This window comes from Carcharodon carcharias, chromosome 3, assembly GCF_017639515.1.
Source record: "Carcharodon carcharias isolate sCarCar2 chromosome 3, sCarCar2.pri, whole genome shotgun sequence".
NCBI lineage: Eukaryota > Metazoa > Chordata > Chondrichthyes > Lamniformes > Lamnidae > Carcharodon > Carcharodon carcharias.
The window spans coordinates 124,913,044-124,940,598 of NC_054469.1; the positions used below are offsets into that span (position 1 = coordinate 124,913,044).

At 43.4% G+C, this 27,555-nt stretch overlaps 1 protein-coding gene across 2 annotated transcripts in view; it reads right to left on the reverse strand.

Annotated features, from left to right (window-relative positions):
- Window positions 1-27,555, reverse strand: part of etv1 (ETS variant transcription factor 1) — a 150,789-nt gene that overhangs the window by 71,654 nt on the left and 51,580 nt on the right. Inside the window, exons 6-8 of one of the 2 annotated variants that reach the window (XM_041184313.1) lie at window positions 14,587-14,716; window positions 7,009-7,197; window positions 4,992-5,239 (exon numbers count right to left, since the gene is read on the reverse strand). In XM_041184313.1, coding sequence (XP_041040247.1) covers window positions 4,992-5,239; window positions 7,009-7,197; window positions 14,587-14,716 — 567 coding nt within the window. The remainder of the gene's footprint in view (window positions 1-4,991; window positions 5,240-7,008; window positions 7,198-14,586; window positions 14,717-27,555) is intronic. The other variant, XM_041184314.1, reaches the window with a different exon arrangement.

Here is a 27,555-nt window from a genome sequence, read left to right on the forward strand (position 1 = left end):
GGGATAAGCAATTAATGGAAAGATGTTACCAGGATCAGTGACAGAAGATTCAGGGATCACAAGGACCAATAAAATTGTGCAACAAAAGAGAAGATATTTATTCATTTATGCATCTGATGACAGACTGTGCCCATTGAAAGTGCATATTTATACAATTGGTCCTTATATATAACCGTTTAAACAAAAGATTCCAAAAATGATATTGATGTAACAAGTCTATGGTCTCTTTTGTCAATGATCAAACGTTTTTCAGAAATAAAGAAGCTGTATATAATTCAAGCTTTGGACCAGTTTTGCAGCAACAGCACATATCAGCTGCATAACAGAAAAATTATTTGCAAATTGAAAAATTGAAAAAACAACCAGTAATGATGTAAATTAATGGTGCAAGCCTCGGCTCAGTGCTAGCACCATCCCCTCTGAATCAGAAGGGAATGGGTTCAAGTCTCAATCAAAGAACTTGGTGAGGTGATTTATACGAATGTCTTATTCAACGTAGTACTGAGTGCCGCACTATCAGAGCTGCTGTCTTTCAGATGATAAGCTTACCAAGACTCAAAGTTCCCCTCAGGAGGGATTAATAGATCTCTGCATTATTGAAGAAGAGCAGTGGTGTTCCCCAGTGTTGTGGCAATATTTATCCAACTCAGACCCCAAAAAGAGATTGTCTTGTCACATCTCCTGGCTGTTTGAGGGATCTTGATGTGCCCATACAATTCCCTAAATTACATCAGCGACTGCACTTCAGTGAAGTTGCTCAATAGTTTTGAAGCACTTTGGGACATCTTATAGTTGTGAAAGGGGCTATATAATTGCAATTTCTTTCTTCTTTTTTTCCCACTACTTAGCTGATTTATGTTTTTTATGGCCACTGTTCCAACTGAGTAAATCCAGGTAATTGTGGTTTCTTATTTCTGCAAGGGTGAATTAATCTCCAACAATAAACAGTCTTTGATTTATAAAGGAGTAAGGTAGCACAGTGGGTATGTTACTGGATTGGTAATCCAGAGACCTGAATTAATGATCCAGAGGTATGAGTTCAAATTCCACCATGGCAGATGGGAAACTTAAATTCAATCTATTAAATAAGAATAAAAAGTTAGTATTACTAATTGTGACCATGAAACTTGCCATATTGTTGTAATAAAAAAAACCCATCTAGCTTATTAATTCCCTTTAGGGATGAAGATTTATTGTTCCTTACCTGGTCTGGCCTATATGCGACTTCAGGCACACAGAGAAATATGGTTCATATAAACATACAAACAAGGAGGAGTAGGGCATTCGGCCCCTCGGGCCAGCTCCACCATCTAATAAGATCATGTATGACCTGGTAGTAACCTCAAATCTGCATCCCGCCTACCCCCGATAGCCTATCACCCCCTTGCTCACCAAGAATCCACCGCCTTTTCAGGAAGAGAGTTCCAAAGACTCATGAACCTCTGAGAGAGAAAGAAATACGCCTCATCTCCGTTTTAAACAGGCGGCCCCTTACTTTTAAACTGTGACCCCTAGTTCTAGATTCTCCCACAAGAGGAAACATCCTATCCACATCCACCCTGCCAAGACCCCTCGGGATCTTATATGTTTCAATCAAATCACCTGTTACTCTTTTAAACTCCAGCGGAAAAAAGCCTGACCTGTCCAGTCTTTCCTCATAAGACAACCAGTCCATTCCAGGTATTAGTCTAGTAGATCTTCTCAGAACTGTTTCCAATGCATTTACATCCTTCCTTAAATAAGGTAACTAATACTGTACATAGTACTCCAGATGTGGTTTCACTAGTACCCTGTATAACTGAAGCATAACCTCCCTACTTTTGTATTCAATTCCCCTTACAATATATATCATTCTACTAGTTTTCCTAATTACTTGCTATACCTGCATTATACCTTTTGTGATTCATGCACTAAGACACCCAGGTCCCTCTGCATCTCAGAGCTCTGCAATCTCTCACCATTTAGATAATATGTTTCTCTTTTATTCTTGCTACCAAAATGGACAATTTCACATTTTCTGACACTTTTTTCCATTTGCCAGATCTTTGCCCACACAATTAAACCACCTATATCTTTTTGTAGCCTCCTTATGTCCTCTTCACAATTTACTTTCCTACCTATCTTTGTGTCATCAGCAAGTTTGGCAACCATCCTGTCCATCTCATCATCCAAGTCATTTATACAAACTGTAAACAGCTGAGGTCCCATCACTGATCCCTGTGGCACACCACTCGTTACATCTCGCCAACCTAAAAAGGATCCATTTATGCTTACTCTCTACTTCCTGTTAGTCCTCTAGAGAGTGAATCTGGAAATTGAAATATGGAAAACAAGGAAATGGTGGAGACATTGAATTTTGTGCCTGTCTTCACTGAAAACTTCCCAAAGATACGTGAAAATCAAGAAGTGAAACCGAGGGAGGAACTTAAAACAACCACCTGTGCCAGAAAAGGAGCTAGGAAGATTATCAGACCTAAAAGCTAACAATTCTCCAGGACCAGATGGCCTGCAAACTAAGGTCTTAAAAGAATTGGCTGTAGAGATAATAGAGGCATTGGTCATAATCTTCCAAAATTCCTTAGATTCCGGAAGGGTCCCAGTGGATTGGAAAATGGCAAATGTAACACATTTATTCAAGAAAGGAGGGAGATAGAAAGGAGGAAATTATTGGGCAGTTAGCCTATCATCTGTCACAGAGAAATTGCTATAATCCATTATTAAGGAAGTTATAGCAGGATATTTAGAAAATCCTAATGTGATCAGGCAGAGTCAACAAGGTTTTGAGAAGGGAACTCATGTTTAACTATTAGTGCTTTTTGAGGAAATACCAAGGAAGGTGGATAGAGGGGAACCTGTAGATATGGTGTACTTGGATTTTAATAAAGGCATTTGATAAGGTGTCACACCAAAGTTTACTACACAAGATAAAAGCTCGTGCTATAGAAGGTAACATATTAACATGGCTAGAGGATTGGTTAGCAAACAGGAAGCAGGGAGTAGGGATAAATGTGTCTCTTTCTGATTGGCAAGCTGCAACTAGTGGAGTGCCACAGGGATCAGTACAGGGCCTCAAATATTTATAATCTACATCAATGGCTTGGAGGTAGGGACCAAATGTATGGTAGCTTGATTTGCTGATTACACCAAGATAGGAAAGTAAGTCATCAAGAGAAAGTAGAAAGCCTGCAAGTGGATAAAGATGGGTTAAGTGGGTGTGCAAAAAATTGGCAGATGGAGGATAATGTGGGAAAATATGAACTTGTCCTCTTTGGCAAGAAGAATAGAAAAGCAGTATACTATTTAAATGGAGAGAGATTGCAGAACTCGGAGGTACAGAGGGATCCAGGTGTCCTGGTATAAGAACTACAGAAAATTAGAATTCACGTACCACAATTGATTAGGAAGACAAGTGGGATGTTGGTGTTTATTGCAAGGAGAATAGAATATAAAAGCAGGGAAGTTTTCCTGTAGCTGTACAGGGCCTTGGTGAGACCATATCTGGAATACTGTATACAGTTCTGGTGTCCTTATTTAAAAAATGATATAATTGCATTAGAAGTAGTTCAGAGAAGGTTCATTTGATTCATTCCTGGGATGAAGGGCTTATCGTATGAAGTTACCCACTGAGTTTGTTTTTTTAATCGTTCTTGGGATGTGGGCATCACTGGCTAGGCCAGCATTTATTGCTCATCCCCAGAGGGCATTTAAGAGTCATTGCTATGGGTCTGGAGTCACATATAGGCCAGGCCAGGCCAGGTAACGATGGCAGATTTCCTTCCCTAAAGAACATTAGTGAGCCAGATGGGTTTTTATGACAATCGACAATGGTTTCATGGTTATCATTAGATGTTTAATTCCAGATTTCTATTGAATTCAAATTCCACCATCTGCTGTGGCAGGATTTGTTCCTGGGTCCGCAGACCATTATCATGGATCTCTGGATTACTAGTCCAGTGACAATACCACTACATCACTGCCTCCCCCTTTAAAGGGATGAGAGGTGATCTTATTGAAACATATAAGATCCAGAGGGGACTTGAGAAAGTGGTTGCCGGCAGGATGTTTCCTCATTTGGGAGGAGACTTGAACCAGGGGACATAGTTCAAAAATAAGGGATTTTACTTTTAAGATGGGGATGAGGGGAATTTTTTTTCTCTCAGAAGATAGTTAGTATGTGGAATTATCTTCCCAAGAAAGCAGTGGAGGCTGGGTCATTGAATTTAGTCAAGGCTGAGTTACATAGGTTTTTGAAAGAGACAGGAGTCAAGGGTGATGAGGGCAGACAGGAGGTGGAGTTGTGACCACAACCAGATCAGCCATGATCTTGTTGAATGGCAGAGCAGGCTCGAGGAGCGAATAGCCTATTCCCACTCCTAAGTTCCCATAAACATGACAGAGAAGTGTTATTCGAGGTGTTGCAGGAACTATTTGATAATGTGCATCATATGCAAGATTTTAATATATGATAGGCAGATTAAGGGGTGGATAGATGCTTTCATGTATATATAAATATACATAGGCTTTGATTAAAATTAAGCAGTCGTGTCAAAAGACACAAGGTTTACACAGTAGCTAAATCTTTTTTGGAATCTTATGTTTTTTTTAGTGAGGTGTTGAACGTCAGTGTTGTCCTTTAAGCAAACACAACTCTTACTGAAGATAAAAGATCTGGAGAAAATAGCAGCACCACAACCCTAGCAAAGTAACCAGTCCTGCTGATGAATGGGTTTATCTTTAATAACTACAATATCTCCGGCCACTTCCACACAAGGAGGGATGGAAATGTGAGCCCAAGGCACTTTTCTAATGCTAGCACACCAGATAATGGATTCACGCTGAGACTCCACTGGGGCTGAAAATGACCGGTAGCAGTCCCTTCAGTGTAATAGTAGAAGCCAGTTATTCAATAAACTACAGCTGAAGGCTTTTCCTCTCATTGATGCTGCTACCTTGGGTCTTATTTTGTGCATTTGTGCTTCAAGATCACTAACCTGAATCATATGCATAATCCCGTGGTTCTTGCTTAATCATCATGGGCTGGGGAAAACTCTGGTTTGTTGGACCACTAATCATGGTGGCATGTTCATAGACTGGATCATGATATTCCTGTTTGAAGCCCTGAGGTGGGAAGGGAATGTTGGGCTCAGACAATTGCCTCTGGTACATCGGACGACCTTCCCTGGGCAGTCCATGAGGAGGTGGGAACGAATGGCATGGCTCGGAGAGCTGGCGCCGGAATCTGCAAGTGATAACAAAGTGGGAAAGTTTAGTGGGAACTGAAATACACTCTATCATAGTCCTTAGCAAACTAGCAATGATATATCTTGTAAAAAGTTGACACCACAGTAAAGATCCTATTACATTTAAGAACACAAGGTGTAAGCTAAAAGTAAAATCAGCGCTTAGTTTGAGACACTGCAACAGAAATAAGATTTTAGCAGTCTTATAATGGGAGAATGTTGCATTTCCTTTCTTAAAAACAAACGAGGTCCTATGGTATTTTATATACATATACCTTTAAATGTATATCTACCAGAGTAGAAGAAAGGTACTATAGCCCTTTATAACATAGCATTCATTCTGCATATCTCCTGCAGAATTTAAGACAAAAATTATTTTTTTAATAGAGAAATTAAATTGTTAGGGAGTACAATGTGGTATTATCCAAATATACAATGCAACAAAGTTGTGAGTAATTTGCTGCTGAAATATTACATGAGGACGTGTGGTGGAAGCTTAATTGACCTATAGCCATTTTACAGAACTCTGAAGTAACTCTGGATGTTTAAAAAAAATGATTTATACGGGTATGAGAAGGGGATTTGAAAGTTATAGAGATTTCATTAGCATTGCTTATTTTTTCAAGTATCTAGGAGAAGGAACATAATGTTCCTTCAAATAAGTACACACCGACGGCTTTAGGGGGAAATACTTAGAGGAAAATAATTGCATGTGGATTTGAAGGGCAAATAGCCTTTTCTCGCTCCAAAATTTGCTATATTCTTAAGTATATGGGTGAAACCAGTCCTCAGTAATAAACAGCAAGTTATGGCATAATAAACTCATCGTAATTACTTCACCTTCATTGATTGCTCAGCGTTAATGCCATCACACATCAATGACACAAGAGCATACATGACAGTGTTGACATTGAGAGCTTCCGCTAGGATACACAAGAATCCAAAGCAGACTGAAGCCAATACAGAGTAGATTTTATGCACACCCACCACGGGGCCTCCCACCCCAGAAGCACTTACTGGGAGGCTGTGAAAGTTATCCTTATATCATATTTAAAAAGTAACAGGTACTATAGAATCATTCAGGGTTGTAATATATTCTTGGGGCTTGAGGTGAGTTAGAACTGCTCCAGTTTTGCCTTCTCAGTTTCTAACATTATCTGAGCTCTTCGACTAGATTATTGCATTGCAATCGCTCCCGCATATCAATTATTCACTCATATTTCAGGGAACAAATAGAATCTAATGTGACGATGTACATGAATGCTAGATATTTTTATAATGAATATGAGACAGTCAGTGAACTTACCAACAATTTGAAAAGGCTGTGGGTAAAACTGGCCATGGGCAGGAGAATAGAACAGACAAGAGTGAGTCAGGAGCTTGCTTTACACCCTGTCTGATCTTGCTTCCCATTGACTTTAGTGGAGAAGAAAACCCTCAGGACATTAAGCAGGCTACCAATTCACCTTCATCCATTTTGTACAACTGCCCCAAAAGCAATTTCACTCCCATTATTTCTATATATATCCACATCAGTTTTGGGTCCATTTATTTTTCTGCTGTCAGCAGCTTTAAACACAGGCAGCAACCACACGATATCATTTTGTGATGATGCTCCTCCAAGAAGGCAATTAACATAGTATCCTATTGGCTGTTTATTTAGGTTTTACTTATCTCCAGCTGAGTTTAGAAGATACTCATGGATGGAATCAGCAAATTCTTATCATATCTAAATCAATATAGGAAATAACTAAGTGTACTTGCTGACCTAGGATCCAATGGATAGGCATTCTCTGGAATGGGCTGGGTAGTAGGCAGATGAGCTGGAAAACTTCTGTCCGGTTTGGGAGTTGCTGCAGGATTAGGTGACCCATGGTGCAAGGGGGAAACTGGTGTGCTGGATGGGGTTGGTGGGTTAGAGGGTTTCAATCCTGCGGGTGGCTTCTGATCGTAGGCACTAGGGAAACATAAACAAGCCCACAAATAAAACAAGAGAGTACAGGACAAAATGTGCTTTCCTCTGTGCCACTTCTGAAGACCAGTAATATCAAAAGATAATTTTATCCTGGTTCGGACTGTGGGTTAAATGTGGGGAGAAGGACCTACCTACATCACTTTCCCCACACACTCAGGCATTAGGAGGTGCCAATCCCTTTACAGGACAGCTCCGAACATGAAATCCCGTGTGCCGGTTCATTTTAAGTATTTCAAAGGAATGAATGCATATCAAGCAAGCCTGCCTAGAAATCTGACACTGAGCTCGCCCTCTGCACCAATAGACTTGTGTTACAGCACTACTATGTAGATAAGCACACCGAATGCCCTAAACACTTTAGTGTGTTGACAAAGTCAGTCAGGGAGTACTGAGTACTAGCATCAGTTGAGAGATCCAGAGAAAGTTTAAATGCCTGTTGATGTCAAATGAAGACATAAAAATGTCTCTATTTATAGCAGCACTATTAATTGTGAGTTATGAGTTCACTACTGAAGTGTGAAAGGCCTATTGAGTGCTTCATTACCTCTCCCCTTGCATCTTCCAAAAGCATGATGGCAACATTCACTCTTTAATAATACTAAAGGATGGTGAAAAAACTTCCAGAATCAATTTAACCAAGGTACTGCACAAGCTTGCATCATCTAAGATTAATTCCGAGCTTAGGTCCTTTACCTGCAGCTATATGGAGGCGAGAACTTGGCAGATTAAGTGCCTTTGCACCTGTCTCCTGGATCCAGGTGCCTGCCTGAGGAGCCTCTAAGAGTGGGCAACCCCCCACTGACTTTCCCTGCTTGGCCTCTGATCCAGCACAAGGTCTTTTACCACCCCTCAGCCTCCTAACTCTGATTCCCCTCCAAGGCATCAAATAAACCCTCCCCAGAACTGTGAACATCCTGTGGTGAAGCCTTTGTCTCTCCCGCCTCCTCAAGCCCTCGACCTCTCTATGGGATCAGCAGGCCACCCGACTGACAATTTCAACCCCCAGGTCAACAACCTGCTTCTACCCTATCTGATCGAACCATCTCCATCACCTCTGATCAAATTCCACTCCTGTGTACATGGGGTTTCGGCCTATTTTAACAGCCTCTCATGACACTCCTACCGTGTGCCTGAAAGCTCGTGGATTTTCAGGGCCCTGAAGTCTTACTGACAATTTGACTTCCTAAGCCTCTTAAAAGTTTGCTCTTTGGGTGACTGATTAAATTAATAAGATTCAGTAAGAATAATAAGATGAACAGGATACCAATAAGGCTGTGAATTCTATCAGTACTACATTAGACAGTCCCCAAAAATGGGCGTGGGTCTCATGATTAACCCACACCAGTTCAATGTGATGAAGACAGCATGCCAACTTTGTGCTGCCTACACATTACAATGATTTGTAGCAGGCAGCCAAAGCTAACTGCACTATTAAGCTGCTGCACGCTTCAGCAAGGGGCCCTAAATCATGAGAGCTAGACAAGGTACGGCTACCTTGAACCTCTTAAAGCATTGTTGTTGCAGCACATGGTGGAAGTTCTTGCGCAAGTCACTCTGATGTGGAAAAAGACTGAATAATGGTACAATGTAGAGAAGGCGTGCACCAAGCTTTTTGGGTGCTGCACTGGAAGCCTTGGTGGAGGTGGTGGACAAGAGATGTCCTGTATCTGCCAGGGGGAAAGCAGGCCCTCCAGAAACACAGTCGAAAGGCAGGGACAGCTGATAGCAATGGCAGAAGTCAATGCCAGGAGTTAACCCTCAGAGCCTGGATACAGTGCCACAAGAAGTTCAATGATCATACGAGTGGTCAAGGTCAGTGAATCAATCTTCAAATGCCGTATCCCACCAACTATGCCACTAGCTTCAGCAACTGCTCAATGTATCACAATTGCATCACTCACCTACACACATTTCCATCAATTAGGATTCTTTACTAACACTCATAGATGCATCACACGCACACACTTAGCATATTCACATCTCAGAACTTGCATGCATTGCCAGTTATTCAACCATGACAGCCACGTCACACAAATAGATTACACTCCACTCACTGACATACATCCCTCTCTCTTGTAGGATAAAATGGTGCATAACCAGAGCAGCGGGAACTAACTGGCGTGGGACAAACACAGCCCATGGAAGAGACAATGCTTGGCCATCATTGCAGCAGCAATGATGGAGGCCATGACCAGTGGTGGTGCAGAGTCCATTGAAGGTGACGATATCCACACACCTCATCCTCCTTCTCACATCCCACTTCATTCTCACTCTGCAATCCCCTCTGATTTACAAGCTGTAGATGGTGTAAGTATGCATCTCTTGCATGGCCACCTCCTCTCACTTTGTGATGTTTTCCTTTCAGATATCCAAGAACTGCCACCCGGTCAGGCAATGGGGGCAGAACAACAGAACACTGACTGTGAAGAAGCACTGTCACTGGACTTAATTCATAACTTAATGTGCAATTTAGGGGATAGCAAGAGAGACAACACCTTAACCTGGTGAAACATTAAGGACAAGTCACCTGCAGCCAGGACAGGGAACGAGGGTAGCACAGTGTCAACAGGGTGGAGGACAAGGTCACACGAGTTCTGCTGCAGAGGACTCAGCTAAGTACTTGGATGCAGTGGGCTACAGAAGAAGGCTGCTGGGTATTTAGAATAAAATGTTTGAAGCAGTGGCAGGCCTGTCAGGAAGCCTGATGTCACTGTCAAGGAGCGTAGAGGAACCCGGCACCAACTTTGCACAGGGCTTTGCACTGGGTTTTGCACAGAGCTTAGAGCCCATCCTTTCCAGCATGAAAGTAGTGAGCAGGTCCACTAACACACATTTAGACCCAACCATGGCGCAGCACCTGTTGGCCAATGTTTCTTCTTCCATTGCAACAGAGGAAAAAATCCACCTAACATCAGAGTGCTGTAGTGGATGCTCACTCTGAAGTCATGCAGTGCAGCAATCTGTCCTCCAACAGATTACTGAGGCACCATCCCAGGGGAATGGCAGTGATTCCACACAGCGCAAACCTGCTGTCCTCCCTCAGGATAATAACTTTTGTTCTCCCACTACTGTCATTCTGCCAGTACCCTTGCTGTTGCCTGTCAGCCAGCCAAACTGCTACTGCCATGGCAAGGTGGTGCAGTGTGAAACCTTGGCCTAGAGCTGCTCAAGGGTTTCCTACAAGGCTACCTGCAGTTTCCCCAAGTCAGCAGCATTCCACCAGCCCGGCTGCAGCCACTGAGGTAGCGCTGTGTAGGAGGACTAGGACAAAAAAAGGCACCTGTAAGACAGGCACTAAGGAAAAGCACTAGGGTGATTAGCTAACTATTATATGGAATATAGCATTCTTTGCTTTATAAATTTGGTTCAGGATGTATATATTTTACGTTGTTTTCTTTTTGTTTTGTGGTCACATGGATACTGTAATAGTTCTAGAGTGAAAGGGAGATATGGGACTGCTGGTAAATGGAGAATTGGACTTATGATTACTGGTTTCACATCTGATGAGTTGTTCACAGACAGTATTATGAGAAAGGGGGGGGCGGAATTGTTCTAGATTTGCACTATGTGCAGTAGCGGGCGGGGAAAATAACATTTTACCTGCCAGCTGCAATGATAGCATTTCACGCCGTATCCTCCCAGTCCCGCCTCATTAATCATGCATTCCCGGGAAACACACCGTTTCGATGGCGAGTGGGCCCTCATTTGCCCAATACGCCGTCACCATGCTGCTTCCTCACACCGGATGCCATATTTAAAGTGCAGCCACATGCACACTTCTCAGTGTTTCCAGCCTAGGACAGCTGCACAGAAGACATGGCCCCAAAAGGCAAGACGACTGTAGCCCACCAACCCCCCCTCACCCCCTGGTTCAGTAACGTGTTCCTGGAACACCAAGGTAAGGCAACCGCCTCATCACTCTAAACTCACTCAGTCACAAGGCCATCACACATTCACTGGCACCTCACTCACTGCCAGCTCAAGGGACATCACCACTCACTGTCTCACACACGTCCTCAAATTTCCATCTGGCCTCATCTCCTCTGGATACAGCCTCCTCAGCCCTCGCCATCTTGAGGCCACTTGCACAGATCAACTTGTGCCCCCGCACACACCCTATGATACCCCCCTTCCCCAGTACAGCTCTCGCCCTACAGCCTCTTCCATTGCCTGAGGCCACTTATCCCCCTTCCCCAAGCAAGCCCTAGCCCTGCAGCCATTGAAAAGACACCCCTTCCTTATGGCTGCTCTGGTAGGTAGAGACCTACTTGTGAGCCCCCCTAAAAGTAATGTGGTGCAGTCTATGAAGCCTGGCACTGATGGCCATGAACACTGCCCAAAGCAAGGTAGGCAAACAAGCCTTGAAGTCCCAAGCGAAGTGCAGCCTGCCAGGTGCACATTGCTTATGCATAGTTGTGAAACACATTGGCATACAATCACTGCAATCATGCCGACCTGGGCAGATGATCCAGTGTGGGGGGATGATTCCGGTGAGCTGGGCTTATAGTGAAATGCAGATGTATTACAATGAAGTTCCCAACGTCCGACAGTGAGAATGCGGCCCGCCATTGACGGGCAGAGCAGATGATCACAAACTGGTTTTGTGATGTCACAAAACCAATTTTTGGCCTTCTCGCCATGTTGTCCATGCCCACCACCAACGGGAATAGAAAATTCCACCCGGAGTTTTCTAAGCTGTCACCTCCCTTCCTCTTCCTCCTCTTTCTTTTGCTGCTCCTCAGTTGTTGCCATTTATCTGCCAGTAAGAATTAAGCCCTCATGATGGTGAGGTTGTGCAGCATGCAGCAGACTACCACGGACCTTGACACCTACTCTGCTGAATACTGCAAAGCTCCTTCAGAGCAGTCCAGGCAGCGAAAGCTTTGTTTAAACACCCAACGATCTGCTCTATCATATTTCATGTGGCATCATGGCTTTTATAGCATGCATACTGCCCATATTTGTGTGCTCATGCATCGGAATCATGAGCTATGTGGTCAGTGGAAAGCACTGGTCATCCTTTGGTCTGCTGTTGTGGCTGAAATGCAGATGGCACAGCAGGCCGGCACAGAATGATGGCTGCTGCCAGGGTCCTGGGCATGATTCGCTTGTATGGTTGTGCACCAGCTAGATGTTGAGGCATGCAGATGCGGCACATTTCAGGGTTGCCATGCAGCACCTGCAAAATGATGTATGTGCAGTCAATGGTATCCTGCACCATGGGGAAGCCTGTAATTCTAGCAAAGCCACAAACCTGTTCTGCCTACTTGTCTCTGGCAAGAGTGAATGAAATGTAATCAGCACTCTTTGAATAGAGTGCCTTAATTACCTCCTTTACACAACTGTTGCAAATATCTCCAACTTCAGCCTGAAAGGAGCCGGACAAATAAAAGTTCATGGCCACAATCACTTCACAGCAGCTGGCAAGGTGATCCTCACCCTGCTCTGAGGTTGCAATTGTGGTTGCAGCTGGTGACAGATTTCAGAAAGGATCTACTTACTGAAGTGCAGACGTTGTACATATTGTTCTTCACCAAAGAAAACTGTTTCCTCAACATCCTGGGTAGATATGGCTTCCTGCTGAGTATCCTCCTCCCCCTCCTCATGCTCACTCTTCCAGCATCTTGTCCTGTCCTGTGTGACTACTTCTCATTCTCCCAGTCATGCTGTATTCCAAGGAGTATATCCATGTTTGTGGGTAATTCGTTTGTGCACAATCCTTGGAGTCAGGACAAAGTCCTTCAGCACCTGTCAAACCACTCCACGTAGGCTTTAGCAACTTCAAAGAACTCTGGAAAGCACTTGTGCAATTGTAGCAACGGTCAGAAGAAATCAATCAGCAACTAACCTGTAAGTAGTTGACGATCCCTTTCAGTAGTGCTGGTGGGGAGTCCTTTCTGCTGCTGAACACACATGCAGCCATGTCCGGCAGGTGCTCACCATCGCCTTCACCAATGTGGTGTTTGATGTGACTCGTACCAGAAGTGTGCACAAGCACAGCACATGCCTCTACGTGCCCAAAGTGAGCACTATGATCTGAATTTTACACACTAAAGCCAGAATATTCTGCTTGTTGGGCAGGCATGTGCCCGACCTGAACGAGCATAGAATGATACGTGATGACATCGGGCGAACGTCCCAACATCATTGCGCACTTACGTGATATTTCAGTCGGCAGGCGCGCAGGAATTGGCAGTATGCCCACTGACAATTAAAAGGCCTATTAAGGCCGTTAAAGTCATAACTGAAAGAAATATTTCACTATCCACCCAACATTACGGTTGGCGGGCAGGCGAAAGGGCAAAGCGGCATTTGGATTTTTTAGGAGACCTCATCCATGGGAGGGTCACATGTGGGGACATGTATTTTTAACATTTTACAATTCTTTATTTTTAATTTCAAAGCTTTTCATCTCCCTGAGGCAGCTCTGTGTTTCGGGGAAGTTTTCCAGTGCACACCTTTGCGCATGCATGCTCACCCTCCTCTCCCCACACAGGCAGCGGTGTGTTGTCGCCCATGTTTCACACTGGGTGGGCCTTAATTGACCAGCCAGCGTGAAATCACAGTCTGGACCCAATTGCGGACAGCAGTAGACTTCCCGATCGCCCCCACCAAGCCTGCCCAACGAGGGCAAAATCCTGGCCTATATTTTAAAACCTCTTACAGATACTCAAATGAGGGGGGTGCATAAATTCTTATCAGGAGCACTTACCAGAAATCCTTTCCCATCATAAACAATTAAATCTTGAGTTATATGTTTGATTTTCTCTTGAAGACAAATTCAGAATATTTTTCTTCAACAAACACAATGCTGCAATCTTTCTAGCAGTTTGTGTGCAATGTTTCATCGTAAGTAGTTAAAAAGACCTTAATGATGTATAGCAGACAAAGAAAAGATTTTCATTTCAGGACAATCGTTAAAACACTTCTAAATCCATGGATGTGACATAAAAACTACAGAACACCTCCAGTTCATGTACTTTGAGTCAATTTAACCTGCTGCATTTGTGCCTAGCTGAATAGGCCAGGACAGTGACATATTTAGTCTATGGTATCAAACTGGCAACATAAACCTTTCTGTACTATGCCTTCTGAATTCAGACTATGACAGTACACAACACGCTCCCATCAAGCCACCTTATAGCAAGCAGAAAGAAGCAATGATGACACTGGGATAAGAATGGAGAGAAAAGGAAAGGGGAGCACACTAACAAAAAAATCTACATTTAAGTGCATAGAGACAAGGAGCAGTTTCTGTTACTGCAGGCAGAGAAGTATATAAGGAAATATCTTAATTTGCAGGAAAAGAAAGTTACATATAACAGCTGGAAACCAGTATATTCACCAGAGATTGCTAATGGACTATCTTACCTGACATTATACAGGCACTTTTCCTCATAACTGAACTTGAAAGGTTGCTCATGGCTGCAGGCAGTGCTCAGCTCAGAACAGGGACTCTGCGGTTCCTTCTTGATTTTTAAAGGGAGGCCATGAAAAGCCACTGAAATGAGAGAAGAAGAGGCAGTGTGAAAAGCAGTGCCCTGTCAGGTCATTACAAGTTTTCAAAGAGATGAGAGAGAGAGAGAGAGGCTTCTTCCCCCTCCATCAGCCATTACCAGTCCTTTGCTATTAGCCACTTTAAAGTAGTGTTGCCATTCACTGTTTGTTTTATTTGGATCCCATTGCCAGTGTTTCAAATAATGACTTCAGTGGACACGGATAAGCCAATGATGATGTACACCAGGCTAATGGCTAAAAATAGTAGCTCACTCATTTGAGGCAGAGCTCCAATGAATAGCTAGGAAATCAAATGATCACAATGATTCAATTTTAAACAGTTACTGTACAAAGCAAAAGAGTTCATTCCGCTCAGATATATATTTCTATGCAAACAACAGCTGCCAAATGTTTCATTGCAAGGTACTTGCAGTGCATTACTTAAATAGTCATATTGTTTTGATCATTATTGCACAATAGGCAAAGTATATGTATTTGGAATTAATAACAGTCCAGTTAAACAGGTGATTTAGCTTGAATATGCCTTTTATCTCTGTTAGATTAAGAAACCACTCACACAAGTCTTTGCAGTTTATGTGATCTCACACATGCAACAATGTAATATAAAGAACTTAATTTATGTCACAGGGTCTGATGTCATTTCTCATGTATACACATTTAAATTACTACATTGTAATTTTATATATAAGGAGCTATTTAATATTGTCAAAGATAGAGGTCATTGCTTTCACATTGAGAATTAAATGACATACAAACACTCACTACAGAAGCCAAATAAACAATTCAGTTAAAATGTACAATGTTCAGGAGTTTGAGTGAGGCAGCATTGGGCTGCCCGGTGGCAATACCCTTCCTCTGGCCCCTCATCAGCAAGGAGTATGTTAACATTTATAACAGCTCCCCCAAAATCTTGGCATGAAGTGAGGTGTGGGGAAAGAAACAGTTATCTGAGATTCAGAATAAGCACTATACGAAAAGGTTTGAGAAGGAAATGTACTTATTTCGAAAGGCACTATTTTTTGTGCCTATCAAGCCCTCCATTGCCTCTGTGCTATTCAACATCCAGGATGAGCCACAATTTTCTCCAGCTAAATATTAGGAATATCAAAGCCACTGTCTACAGCACATATCACAAACTCTATTCTCACCAGTAATTCTGTTGATCGCCTTTGCTACTGTTGCAGGCTGAATTGTTTGATTGCTTGCAACCTCAGTGTGCTATTTGTCCACAGAACCTCTCCATCACAACAACCTCCTTTTCAAACTCAATTACATCACCCACCATCACCCCCACCTCAGTAACATTGCCTGCTTTCACCCCTACCTGAGTAACATTGCCCACTTTCACCCCCACCTCAGTAATATTGCCCACCTTCACTCCTACCTCAGTAAAGTCAGCCATCTTCAACCCCACCTTTGTAATGCTACCCACTTTCACCCACCTTAGTAAAATATGCCATTGAAATTTTTATTTATGCCATTTTAACCTCCAGATTCAATTACTTCAAAGTTCTCCTGGTGAGCCTCCTGTTATCCACCCTCTGTAAGCTTCAGTTCACAGAAAACTCTCCTGTCCCTATTCTATCCTCACCAAATTGCACTAGCTCATCATTCTATCCTCACTGACCTACACTGGTCTCCATCCTCTATCAAATTTAAAATTCCCATCCCTGGTTTAAATTCCTTCACTCTTCACCCCTGTCTATCTCTGAAACCTCTTCCAGCCCAACAAGAACCAACCCCCCCCCTCCCAAACTCTCCATTCTTTAGTCAGCATCCCTTCAATCTTTTGTCTCACCATTGGCAGCCATATTTTTAGCCCACCTTGGCTTCACGCTCTGGGATTCCCTACTGAAAATCTGTCTGCCTCCCAACTTCCCTCTTGTCCTTTAAGATTTAGGTCAAACCCACATATTTGGCCAAGCTCTTGGTAACTCCTTCCAATATCTCCTTCTTCGCTCTGCACCCATTTTTTTTTCTCTTAAACCTCAGTTAAGTATCTTGGGACATATCTTTTACGCAAGAAGCACTATGTAAAAGTATGCTGTTGCTATCTTCTTTCCTCACATGGATATCAATATATTCAGTTGGAAAAGCCCAGAACTCAGTGGGACATTTTAATAACACCATTAACAATGAAAGCAGCAATATGACCTAGAGCTGCCGAGACTGAATGACAGGTAGATAAATATTCTAATCACTGGCAGCCCTCCCTAATGACGCAAGAGCTACTGGATACTGTACATAAAAATACAAAAGTAAACATGTTTGTTGCACCATCCTTTAGGGGTTAAAATAATTGCCTGCTTGGAGGTTACATTAAATAGTACAGTACTGGTAGGCATCACTAACACGCACTAGCACACATGAATGTGGCACATTAATTTATGCAACTTACTTTATCTTCCCGCATATACTCAATGCATGTAAGAGGCTGTTAAGTACTAAATTATTCCTGATCAAATCACAATCATCTGGAGTCACGATCAACACTAATTAAATTACACCTTCTGAACACTGCTAGACTACAACTGTCTGTGCTGCTTTGCAGGTTTCACTCTGCCTATTTCTCATGGGACCCATACTATGGCTTCATCGCTGTTTACAATAAGTCAAAACGAGTGCCAAATTGGAGCTTGGAACTCTGTTTTTCACCACCACTGCACTGCCCCCACTCCAACACACTGCCCTCCCCCAAATACACCACTTAAGATTGAGTTTCATCAGCAACAAGCATTTATGTAGCGCCTTTGACCTAATGCAATGTTCCAAGGTTCCTTCAAGTCTGGATTTTTCTTCATTGTGTATTATAAGCAGCATTGTCAACCGCAAAGAATGAATTGATCCCATTGGACAAATGCAACAGCATATCCAAATATGAGCCAACTTGCCTGTATTTCAGAGCTAGTAGAGTCAGAAGGAAATTGTAGTTCATCAGCAAATGGCACTTTTAAGGTAAGACTGTATAAATGGTTATCAATTCCACTCTATTTCTCACTAAAGAACCTAATAATATAAATAATTTATTTCCATATGTAAAAACATGATCAATTATTTGATAAATTTCAAGGATAAAAATAGAAGATTTCTAGCCATCAATTTCTGTAACTATGGGAAAATGCCTATTACTTTTGCAGGCCTATCGCAAGAAGAACAAAAAAAGGTTATTCAGAAAGATTTGGTAAATATTACAGCCACTCTTCCCCATGAGGCCAATGCAGTGCAATTTACCTTCCTACCAAGGTGGAGATTTTGACCAAAAGTTTTGTCAAAGAAGTAGGTTTCAAGCTGTGTCTTAAAGGGGGAAGGTGAAGAAGGTGGAGAAGTGTAGAGAGGAAACTCCAGACCTAAGGCCTGAGACAACTGAAGGCACAGCTACCAATGCTGGAGTGATTATAATTGGGAATGTTCAAGAGGCCAGAAAATTATTTTTCTCTTTCATGGCAATCAATTGTCATTCTCGTTCCCTGGTCGAAAACTGCTCCATGATTGGGGAGGCAATTTTTACTCACTTCTGGTCAGAATTCAAGAAAAAGCCTGTTGTACAATAAATAACCTCCCTCCCACTTGTAACCATTAATTAATCTATCAATTTATCTTTCAATTGCTCTTAATCAATAAATCTTTCCTCCTCCCTTGTAATAATAGCATAAGAAATAGGAGCAGAAGCAGGTAATTCAGCTCTTTTGAGTTTGCTCTGCCATTCAATAAGATCATAGCTGATCTTCTACCTCACCTCTGTCTTTCTGTATTACCTCCATATCCCTTCATTCCCTTACATTTTTATCTTGAATATACTCAACAACTGAACACAGCCCTTTGGGGTAGGGAATCCCAAAGATTCACAGCCATTTGAGCAAAGAAATTTCTTCTCATCTCAGTCTGAAATGACTGGCCCTTTATTCCAATCTGTAACCTCTAGGTCTAGACTGCCCAGCCAGTGAGAACAAACTCCCAGCATCTACCCTGTCAAGACCATTAAGAATTGTTTCAACGTTTCAGTGAGATCAATTCCCATTCTTCTAAACCCTAGGGAATATAGGCCTAGTTTACTCAATTTCTCCTCATTAGACAATCTGCTCATCCCAGGAATCAGGTAGTGAACCTTCACAGACTCCCTCTAATGGAAGTATGTCCTTCCTCAGGTAAGGAGGCCAAAATGGTCCTTCAGATGTTGTCTCATCAAGGCACTATAGAATTGCAGTAAGACTTTCTTATTCTTATACTCCAATAATGGGGAGACAGTGGCATAGTGGTAATGTTACTGAACTAGTAAGCCAGGGCCCAGGTTCATGCTCTGGGTACATTTCAAAAATCCCTTTGAAATAAAGGGTAACGGACTACTTACTTTCTAATTGTTTGTGATTCATGTACAAGATCACCTAGATCCCTCGGAACATCAACATTTCCTAGTCTTCCATCATTTAAAAAAGATTCGGATGAGCTCAAGTTTTCGGTGCATAATGGGAGTCTAGTTAGGAGTGCTGCGGGATAGTTATCTCTGGAGGTAGAAAGGCTGTGGAGGGGTGTTTTAGCAGCAGATCAACTGAAGTAGGGATGGAGACTGACACTTTTACAGGTGTTGAAGCAGGCAACCCCGGTGTTTGAGCGGACATAGTGCCAGTGGCCCGGTTTAGAGTCAAGTAGATCCCCAAAGTTGCAAACGATCTAATTCAGCCTCAGATATTGGACAGGGAGAAGAATGAAGCTGACTGCCAGGGAGTAGAGCCTGTGGTGGGGAGTGAAGACATAGGACAGGATTTTGCCCTTGGCGGGGGTGCTTGGCGGGGGTGGGAGGGGGCGTTCAGGAAACCAACCGCTGCCCATGACCAGCTCTGCACTGCGATTTCAAGCTGGCGGGCCAATTAAGGCCCGTCCAGCATGGAACATGAGTGGCAGCGCTCAGCACTGCCTGTGTGGGCGGGAAAAGGAGGGTGAGCAGGCCTACTGTAATCTAAGCGCATGTGTGCGCAAGAGCACTTCAAATCCCGAGGCACAGGGCTGCCTCAGGGAGATGAAGCGCTGTTTAAAAAAAAATAAAGGAAGTAAAATTCTGTTACATGAGCTGGGACATGTTTTTAATTTAAAAATAAAATTTTTATTTGATGTTTATTTGCTTTAGGAAAACTCATCCCTCCCGTGGATGATGCTTCCTAAAAAATGTAAAGGCCGCTTGGTTTTTTCACTTGTCCACCAACCGTTAGGTTGGACAGGCAGCATACATTTGAATTTAATTAGCTTCTTAATGGCTTTAATAGACCTTTTAATTGTTGGCGGGCACGCAGCCAACTCCAGCGCGAGCCCACCAAATGAAACATCGCGAGACTGCGTGATGACATCGGGACGCTCGCCCTACGTCATCGCGCATCATTTTACGCTCAGGTGTGTTGGGCGCGTGCCTGCATGCCAAGCATAATATTCTGCCCAATTTGCTTTGTTTGGATTTTATGCCTTAGCTTCAGATTTAACTAAATCACTCTGAAACTCAATATAAAATTCTATCCAACATGGCCACTCTTTCCCAGAGGCTGCTTTGCTACAATGTTATGAATTAACCCTTTCTTGTTGCATAATACTAGATACAAAACAGCCTGTTACCTAGTTTTCTCCAACATATTGACCTGATAAGTGGTATTAAATGCTTTCAATGAACTCATCCTCCACAATATTATTGCAAATTTGGTTTGCCCAGACTGTACAAAGATGTAAATCCTACTGTTAGGATAAAAACAAAAAAACTGCGGATGCTGGAAATCCAAAACAAAAACAGAATTACCTGGAAAAACTCAGCAGGTCTGGCAGCATCGGCGGAGAAGAAAAGAGTTGATGTTTCGAGTCCTCATGACCCTTCGACAGAACTTGTCGAACTTGTCAACAGTTCTGTCGAAGGGTCATGAGGACTCGAAACGTCAACTCTTTTCTTCTCTGCCGATGCTGCCAGACCTGCTGAGTTCCTACTGTTAGGATGCCTATTATGTGCTTTCTACTACCCCTTGCTGTTTCTTAGCTCCACCTAAACTGATTCTACACCTTGATTTTCTGAGCTAAGATCTCCTCACCCTTTATTAGGACATTAATTGCCCCTTAAGGGCCTCAATAGACAGCAACTATTTCAAGTACAAACATGTTTCCATCTGTTCCTATTCAGATGAAGTTACATTGTTTCGCCATTGTGAGATTTGAACTCTTGATCTTGGGGTTACAAACCCAGTACCATAACCACTTGGCTATTTAGGCCAAGCCCTCAATAGACAGCAAGGCGGAAAGGCTGTCTACTGGCCTTAATTAATTGGGGTGGAGGCAGGAAGGTGGCAGAGTCCTCACCTGCCACCATCTCACCTGATTAAATGCTCTTCATGCCACAAAATTCACCATAGGGCAGAGCATAAAATACATCTCTCTAATGGTTATTACATCAAACCTATTAATTTCTATCTGTGCCATTAATTCATCTATTGTTATGAGCATTTCACGTGTTCAGGCAGAGTGCTATGAGCTTTACCTTTTTTCCATTTTTCCCTTATGTCACTTTAGTCAATACTGTCCTATTGACTTTGATGAGCTCTCTGTTCAGTCCTGATTCACTCTGCTAATTATTACTCAATTAATGCTCTGGTCTCCACAGCTGACATTTCTCTTACTGCTTTTGAAGTTATCCTTTCCTGAATCCTCCCAATCCCTCATCCCCCATTCCACCCTTTATTAATTTAAACCTCCACTGCCAACCTTGTTATTCAATTTTCCAGGAAACTGGTCCTAGCCCAGTTTAACAGCAACAGGTATTTATACACCACCTTTAATGTAATAAAATATCCCACGGCACTTCACAGGGCCATTTTAAAACAAGAGGTCTTATGGGTCGATTATCTAGGACTGAGATTACAAGAAATTTCCTTACTCAGAGGGTTGGGATTCTTTAGAATTAAACAGAACAATTGAAATTGGGGATGCTTAAGAGGTCAAAATTAAAGGAGCACAGTTATATCTAAGGGTTGCAGGGCTGATGGAGATTACAGAGTTAGGGAGGGGTGAGGCCCTGGAGGGATCTGAAAACGTGTGTGTGAATTTTAAAATTGAGGGGCATTACTTGGCCAGGAGCCAGTGTAGGTCAGTGGGCACAGAGGTGATGGGTGAACAGGGCTTAGTGCAAATTAAGACATGGGCAGCAGAGTTTTGGATGGTCTCAGGTTTGCAAAGTTAGAACATAGGAGGCTGGCCAAGAGTGGGATAGAATAGTCAAGTCTAGATATACAAAGGCTTGAATGAGTGTTTCAGCAGCAGATGAGCTGAGGCAGATGTGGAGTCATCTGATGTCACGGAGGTTAAATTAGGCAGTCTTAGTGTTGGCGTAGCTATGTGGCTGGATGTTCATATCACAGTCAAATATGACACCAAGATTGCCAATAGTCTGATTCAACCTCAGACATTTGCCAGAATGTTGGAATAAGGATGGCTAGGGAGCAGAGCTTGTATTAGGGGCTGAAAATAACAGTTTTCATCATCCCATTATTTAATTGGAGGAAATTTCTGCTCATTCGGCACTGGTTTAAGTCCTTTATGCTGGTCACAATCAAACACTAAGATATGCGAACAAGGATTGCCTGATATACTACTATTGCAGCGATAAAGATTTTCGTTCATATATAATGATGGTAAAGTGTGGCTGGATGTTTTGCTCCCCGCCGGTGGGTTTGAAGGCGGGAGCAGGTAAAATCCAGCAGCAGCCTTCCTGCTGCCTACCCATGTGCTTCTCCAACCAGACTAGAATTTTATGAGAGTTGGGGAGGCATCAGTTGGCCTGCCCTTGGGCCTATTGATGCCTTTAAGTAGCCAATTAAGTGCCTCAACTACTGCTGGCCCACACCAGTGGGAAATCCTGCAGCTTTAGCTGCACAGGCTGGTGGGGGGGGAAACCTCCTCTGTAGTTCTGCTGGGCCCATCAGAGGCACCCCATTCCTATGTCATCCCATACCTTTAACCCTTCCCCCTTGGCCTCTTGAACCAGGACCCCACCCTCCTGGCTGATATCCTTGTCCCTGGACTTACTTGGGATGTTTGACCATGCGCTTAACCAGCAGTTCTCTAAGGTGGGACTTCCTCCTGAGAAAGGGGCAGAAGTCTCACCTTCAAGAAATTAATGCTGCTCCCAACATTAAATTGCTGAGAGGCAGCTGTTGGGGTCGTGGCCAGGCTCCCCATGGATTTTTTAACCAGGGAGGGGTAGAGACTGCGGTGCCCTATAAAATCCAGCCCACAGAATCAATTAACATTTTTGCCTTGCACAAAACTAGTTCCCAAGCAGACAGGCCCAGGGAAGTCTGGCAGATTTTATTATTAAGTCACCGGACAGGTTGGTAAACATTCAAGATCGGTTCATCATTTTTAGTGCTCATAACTGTTTTTACAGTAATTGTTATGTCATCTGGTTCCCATAAGTTAGAAATGATCACACTTTCGGCTCAAAATGTTGCAGCTTCATCGAGTGTAATTCTTGCATTTCTCCATGTGGCTGGTGGACTGACAGACTGTTGCTCAGCACAAAACTCTAGTGCAGCAGTAAAATGTGGCACCCCAGATGCACATTTTTATTAAATGCCTTTATATCACATAACTGTTCCAATCATTAACTTTTGGTTTCTAAAGAGGATTAACAGTCAACTTTTATAAATAAATTGAACAACTTAAAAATTCTTATTTAGCTTGTTTTCTTTCCTAAAAATTTTATTCACAACATTGCTTAGGTTGTGCCTCCATCTTGTAGATTTGGCATTTATCACTCATAGAGATGAGTTGGCATGCTGCACAGGTGATGTTATGCATGTTGCTCCTGGTGTTGTAGGAGTTGAAATTGATATTGCTAATATTGTGTAAACTGCTGGTGCGTTGTTAATATTGCACTGCTTGTTGGTTATGCTGTTGATGCTATCTCGCTGGTTAGTGATGATCTATTCTGCTCTTCCAGCTCAGGTGTAGGTTGAATATGGACTCTGTTCTCTCTCATTTGCTTATCGGTTTCAGTCTCAATGATGTATGACCTTAGAGTATCAGCTTCACCAACAAGGCTGGGTTCCAGGTTTACATGATTCGATACTGTACGTGTACAGTCTTCTCTTTCAACAACTCAGGCAGGAATTTGGCATGAAAGCGTTGGCCTCCTACAACCTGTGCATCAGTAAGTTGCTGTCTTCCTCCTGGTCATTGGAAGGAGTACCTCGCTTGGCAAAGTTACCTTATGCTTTCTTCCATTCAACAGCTCTGCAGGTGATTTCATGTCAGCATTGAGAGGTGTAGATGGGAGTGACAACAAAGCAAGGTTTGGGACTTCTTTTGTCTCTTAGCATTTCGTGAGGGTTCTCTTTACCCCAGGAGGCATTGGTTTATAGAAAAACATGTCCAGGTGGTCATGTTCAGCAAATTCCTTTCTTAAATTTTGTGAAGGCAGATTGGGTTCTATTGTCACATATTATTCTTTCAGGAATCTCTTGTTCAGTGAACAGAATGTGTGCTTCTGAGATGATTGTTGTAGCCCTCAAATCTTTCACCTTTCAGATAAGAGGGAACTTTGAGTAGCAGTCTGCAGCTTTGTGGCACCATTTATGATGGTGTGTGAATGAATTGGCTCTCACAATGTGCCATGATCTGGGTGGTACTCCAGTAGCTATCATCATCCCTTTCTGCTGTGCATTCTGTACTTCTGGAATACGCTGCATGTAGACACCATTCTTTTGATATCTTTTTAGATGCTTATTGAGTAGACAGCCGATCTGGCTCTGAGCTTACACTTCTCCATTCCTGTGTGGCCTTCATGTAGCTTCTAGACAAGATCTTCCTGCATTTTTTGGGATATGAAAATTCTGTATCCAGCCAGCAGAACAACATCCTCTGGTGGGATGCCATCTCTGATAGACAAATACTGCTGCCTGTGTTGGCTGTATCTTATCAGGCCATCCCTTGATCACTTACTGGTAGGCTCTTCATCTTTGCTGGTCCCGTTTCTAATTTGACTCTGTTTCAGTGCTTTTACGTTCACTATGATGGATCTTTGTACCTAGATCTTTTATCTCATGTCTCTCCTGTGGCAACAAATGAGATAAGGCACCTGCCAGCACCATTTCTCTTCCTGGATTGTACTTCAGAGTGAAATCGTAACTCTGAAGCCTCAAGACTACCCTCTGCAGTCTTGCTGGTGCTCTATACAGATTTTTCTCAGAGATCTGGTCTAGTAGATGATGATCACTCTCCACGATGAACTTTCTCCCATAGGGATATGTATGGAACTTCTCACACCCGTACACGACTGCCAAAAGCTCTCTTTCAATATTAGCATATTGATCTCTGCTAATGTTAGAGCTTTGGATGCCAATGCTATTGGTTTTCCCAATTGTACGAGGGCTGCTCCCAGTTCTTTTGTGGAAGCATCAACTTGCAGAGTGGCAGATTTCTTTCTGTTGTAGTATGACAGACTTGTCTCCTTGATTACTACTTGAGTTTGTTGAAACTCCTCTCGTGTGGCTCTGACCACTGGTACTCAACATCCTCTCTCAGCTGCTCTCATGAGTTTGCTGTATGTTCTAACATGTGAGGTATTAAAGAACTCATATGTTGGATCAAGCCAAGGAAACTTCTCAACTCTCTTGCCTTTTGGAGTTTCCATCTTAGGGTTGGCTGTGACTTTTTCAGGACTCGCCTTGACTCCATCTAGTGTGTAAACCATTTCGAAGAACTGGCATTCTGTCACCTTCACAATGCATTTATCTACATTGAACTTGATCCCAGCTTTGGCGGAGAAGAAAAGAGTTGACGTTTCGAGTACTCATGACCCTTCAGCAGAACTGAGTGAATCTTGGGAAAGGAGTGAAATATAAGCTGGTTTAAGGTGGGGGGGGGGGGGGGGGGGGGGGGGGTGGGGGCTGGGGTGATTGTAGGGACAAGCAAGCAGTGATAGGAGCAGATAATCAAAAGAACAAAAGAACACAGAGGTGTTGATTTTGGTGATATTATCTAAACGAATGTGCTAATTAAGAATGGATGGTAGGGCACTCAAGGTACAGCTCTAGTGCGGGTAGGATGGAAACGATAGCAGGGCATAAAAGATTTAAAAATAATGGAAATAGGTGGGAAAAGAAAAATCTATATAAATTATTGGAAAAAAACAAAAGGAAGGGGGAAGAAACAGAAAGGGGGTGGGGATGGAGGAGGGAGCTCAAGGTCTAAATTCAATATTCAGTCCGGAAGGCTGTAAAGTGCCTAGTCGGAAGATGACGTGCTGTTCCTCCAGTTTGCGTTGGGCTTCACTGGAACAATGCAGCAAGCCAAGGACAGACATGTGGGCAAGGGAGCAGGGTGGAGTGTTAAAATGGCAAGCGACAGGGAGGTTTGGGTCATTCTTGCGGACAGACCGCAGGAGTTCTGCAAAGTGGTCACCCAGTTGACATTTGGTCTCTCCAATGTAGAGGAGACCGCACTGGGAGTAACGATTGCAGTAGACTAAGTTGGGGGAAATGCAAGTGAAATGCTGCTTCACTTGCAAGGAGTTTTTGGGCCCTTGGACGGTGAAGAGAGAGGAAGTGAAGGAGCAGGTGTTGCATCTTTTGCGTGGGCATGGGGAGATGCCATAGGTGGGGGTTGAGGAGTAGAGAGTGATGGCGGAGTGGACCAGGGTGTCCGGGAGGGAACGATCCCTACGGAATGCTGTGGGAGATGGGCCGGACATGGTTGAGGGCCCTGTCAACGACCGTGGGTGGAAAACCTCGGTTAAGGAAGAAGGAGGACATGTCAGAGGAACTGTTTTTCAAGGTACCATCATCAGAACAGATGCAACTGAGCCGAAGGAACTGAGAGAATGGAATGGAGTCCTTACAGGAAGCGGGATGTGAGGAGCTGTAGTCGAGGTAGCTGTGGGAGTCGGTGGGCTTGTAATGGATATTGGTGGACAGTCTATCACCAGAGATTGAGACAGAGAGGTCAAGGAAGGGAAGGGAAGTGTCAGAGATGGACCACGTGAAAATGATGGAGGGGTGGAGATTGGAAGCAAAATTAATAAATTTTTCCAAGTCCCGACGAGAGCAGGAAGCAGCACCGAAGTAATCATCGATGTACCGGAGAAAGAGTTGTGGAAGGGGGCCGGAGTAGGACTGGAACAAGGAATGTTCCACATACCCCATAAAGAGACAGGCATAGCTGGGGCCCATGTGGGTACCCATAGCGACACCTTTTATTTGGAGGAAGTGAGAGGAGTTGAAGGAGAAATTGTTCAGTGTGAGAACAAGTTCAGCCAATCGAAGGAGAGTAGTGGTGGATGGAGATTGTTCGGGCCTCTATTCGAGGAAGAAGCTAAGGGCCCTCAGACCATCCTGGTGGGGGCTGGAGGTGTAGAGGGATTGGACGTTCATGGTGAAGAGGAGGCGGATGGAGCCAGGGAACTGGAAATTGTTGATGTGACGTAAGGTGTCAGAGGAATCCCACGCATCCGCCCTCACGTCTTCTCCTCCCTCCCAGAAACATGATAGGGTCCCCCTTGTCCTCACTTATCACCCACAGGTCTCCACATTCAAAGGATCATCCTCCGCCATTTCCAACAACTCCAGCATGATGCCACCACCAAACACATCATCCCTTCACCCACCCCCGGCAGCATTGCGTAGGGATCATTCCCTCCGGGACATCCTGGTCCACTCCTCCATCACCCCCTATTCCTCAACCCCCACCTATGGCATCTCCCCATGCCCACGCAAAAGATGCAACACCTGCTCCTTCACTTCCTCTCTCCTCACCGTCCAAGGGCCCAAAAACTCCTTGCAAGTGAAGCAGCATTTCACTTGC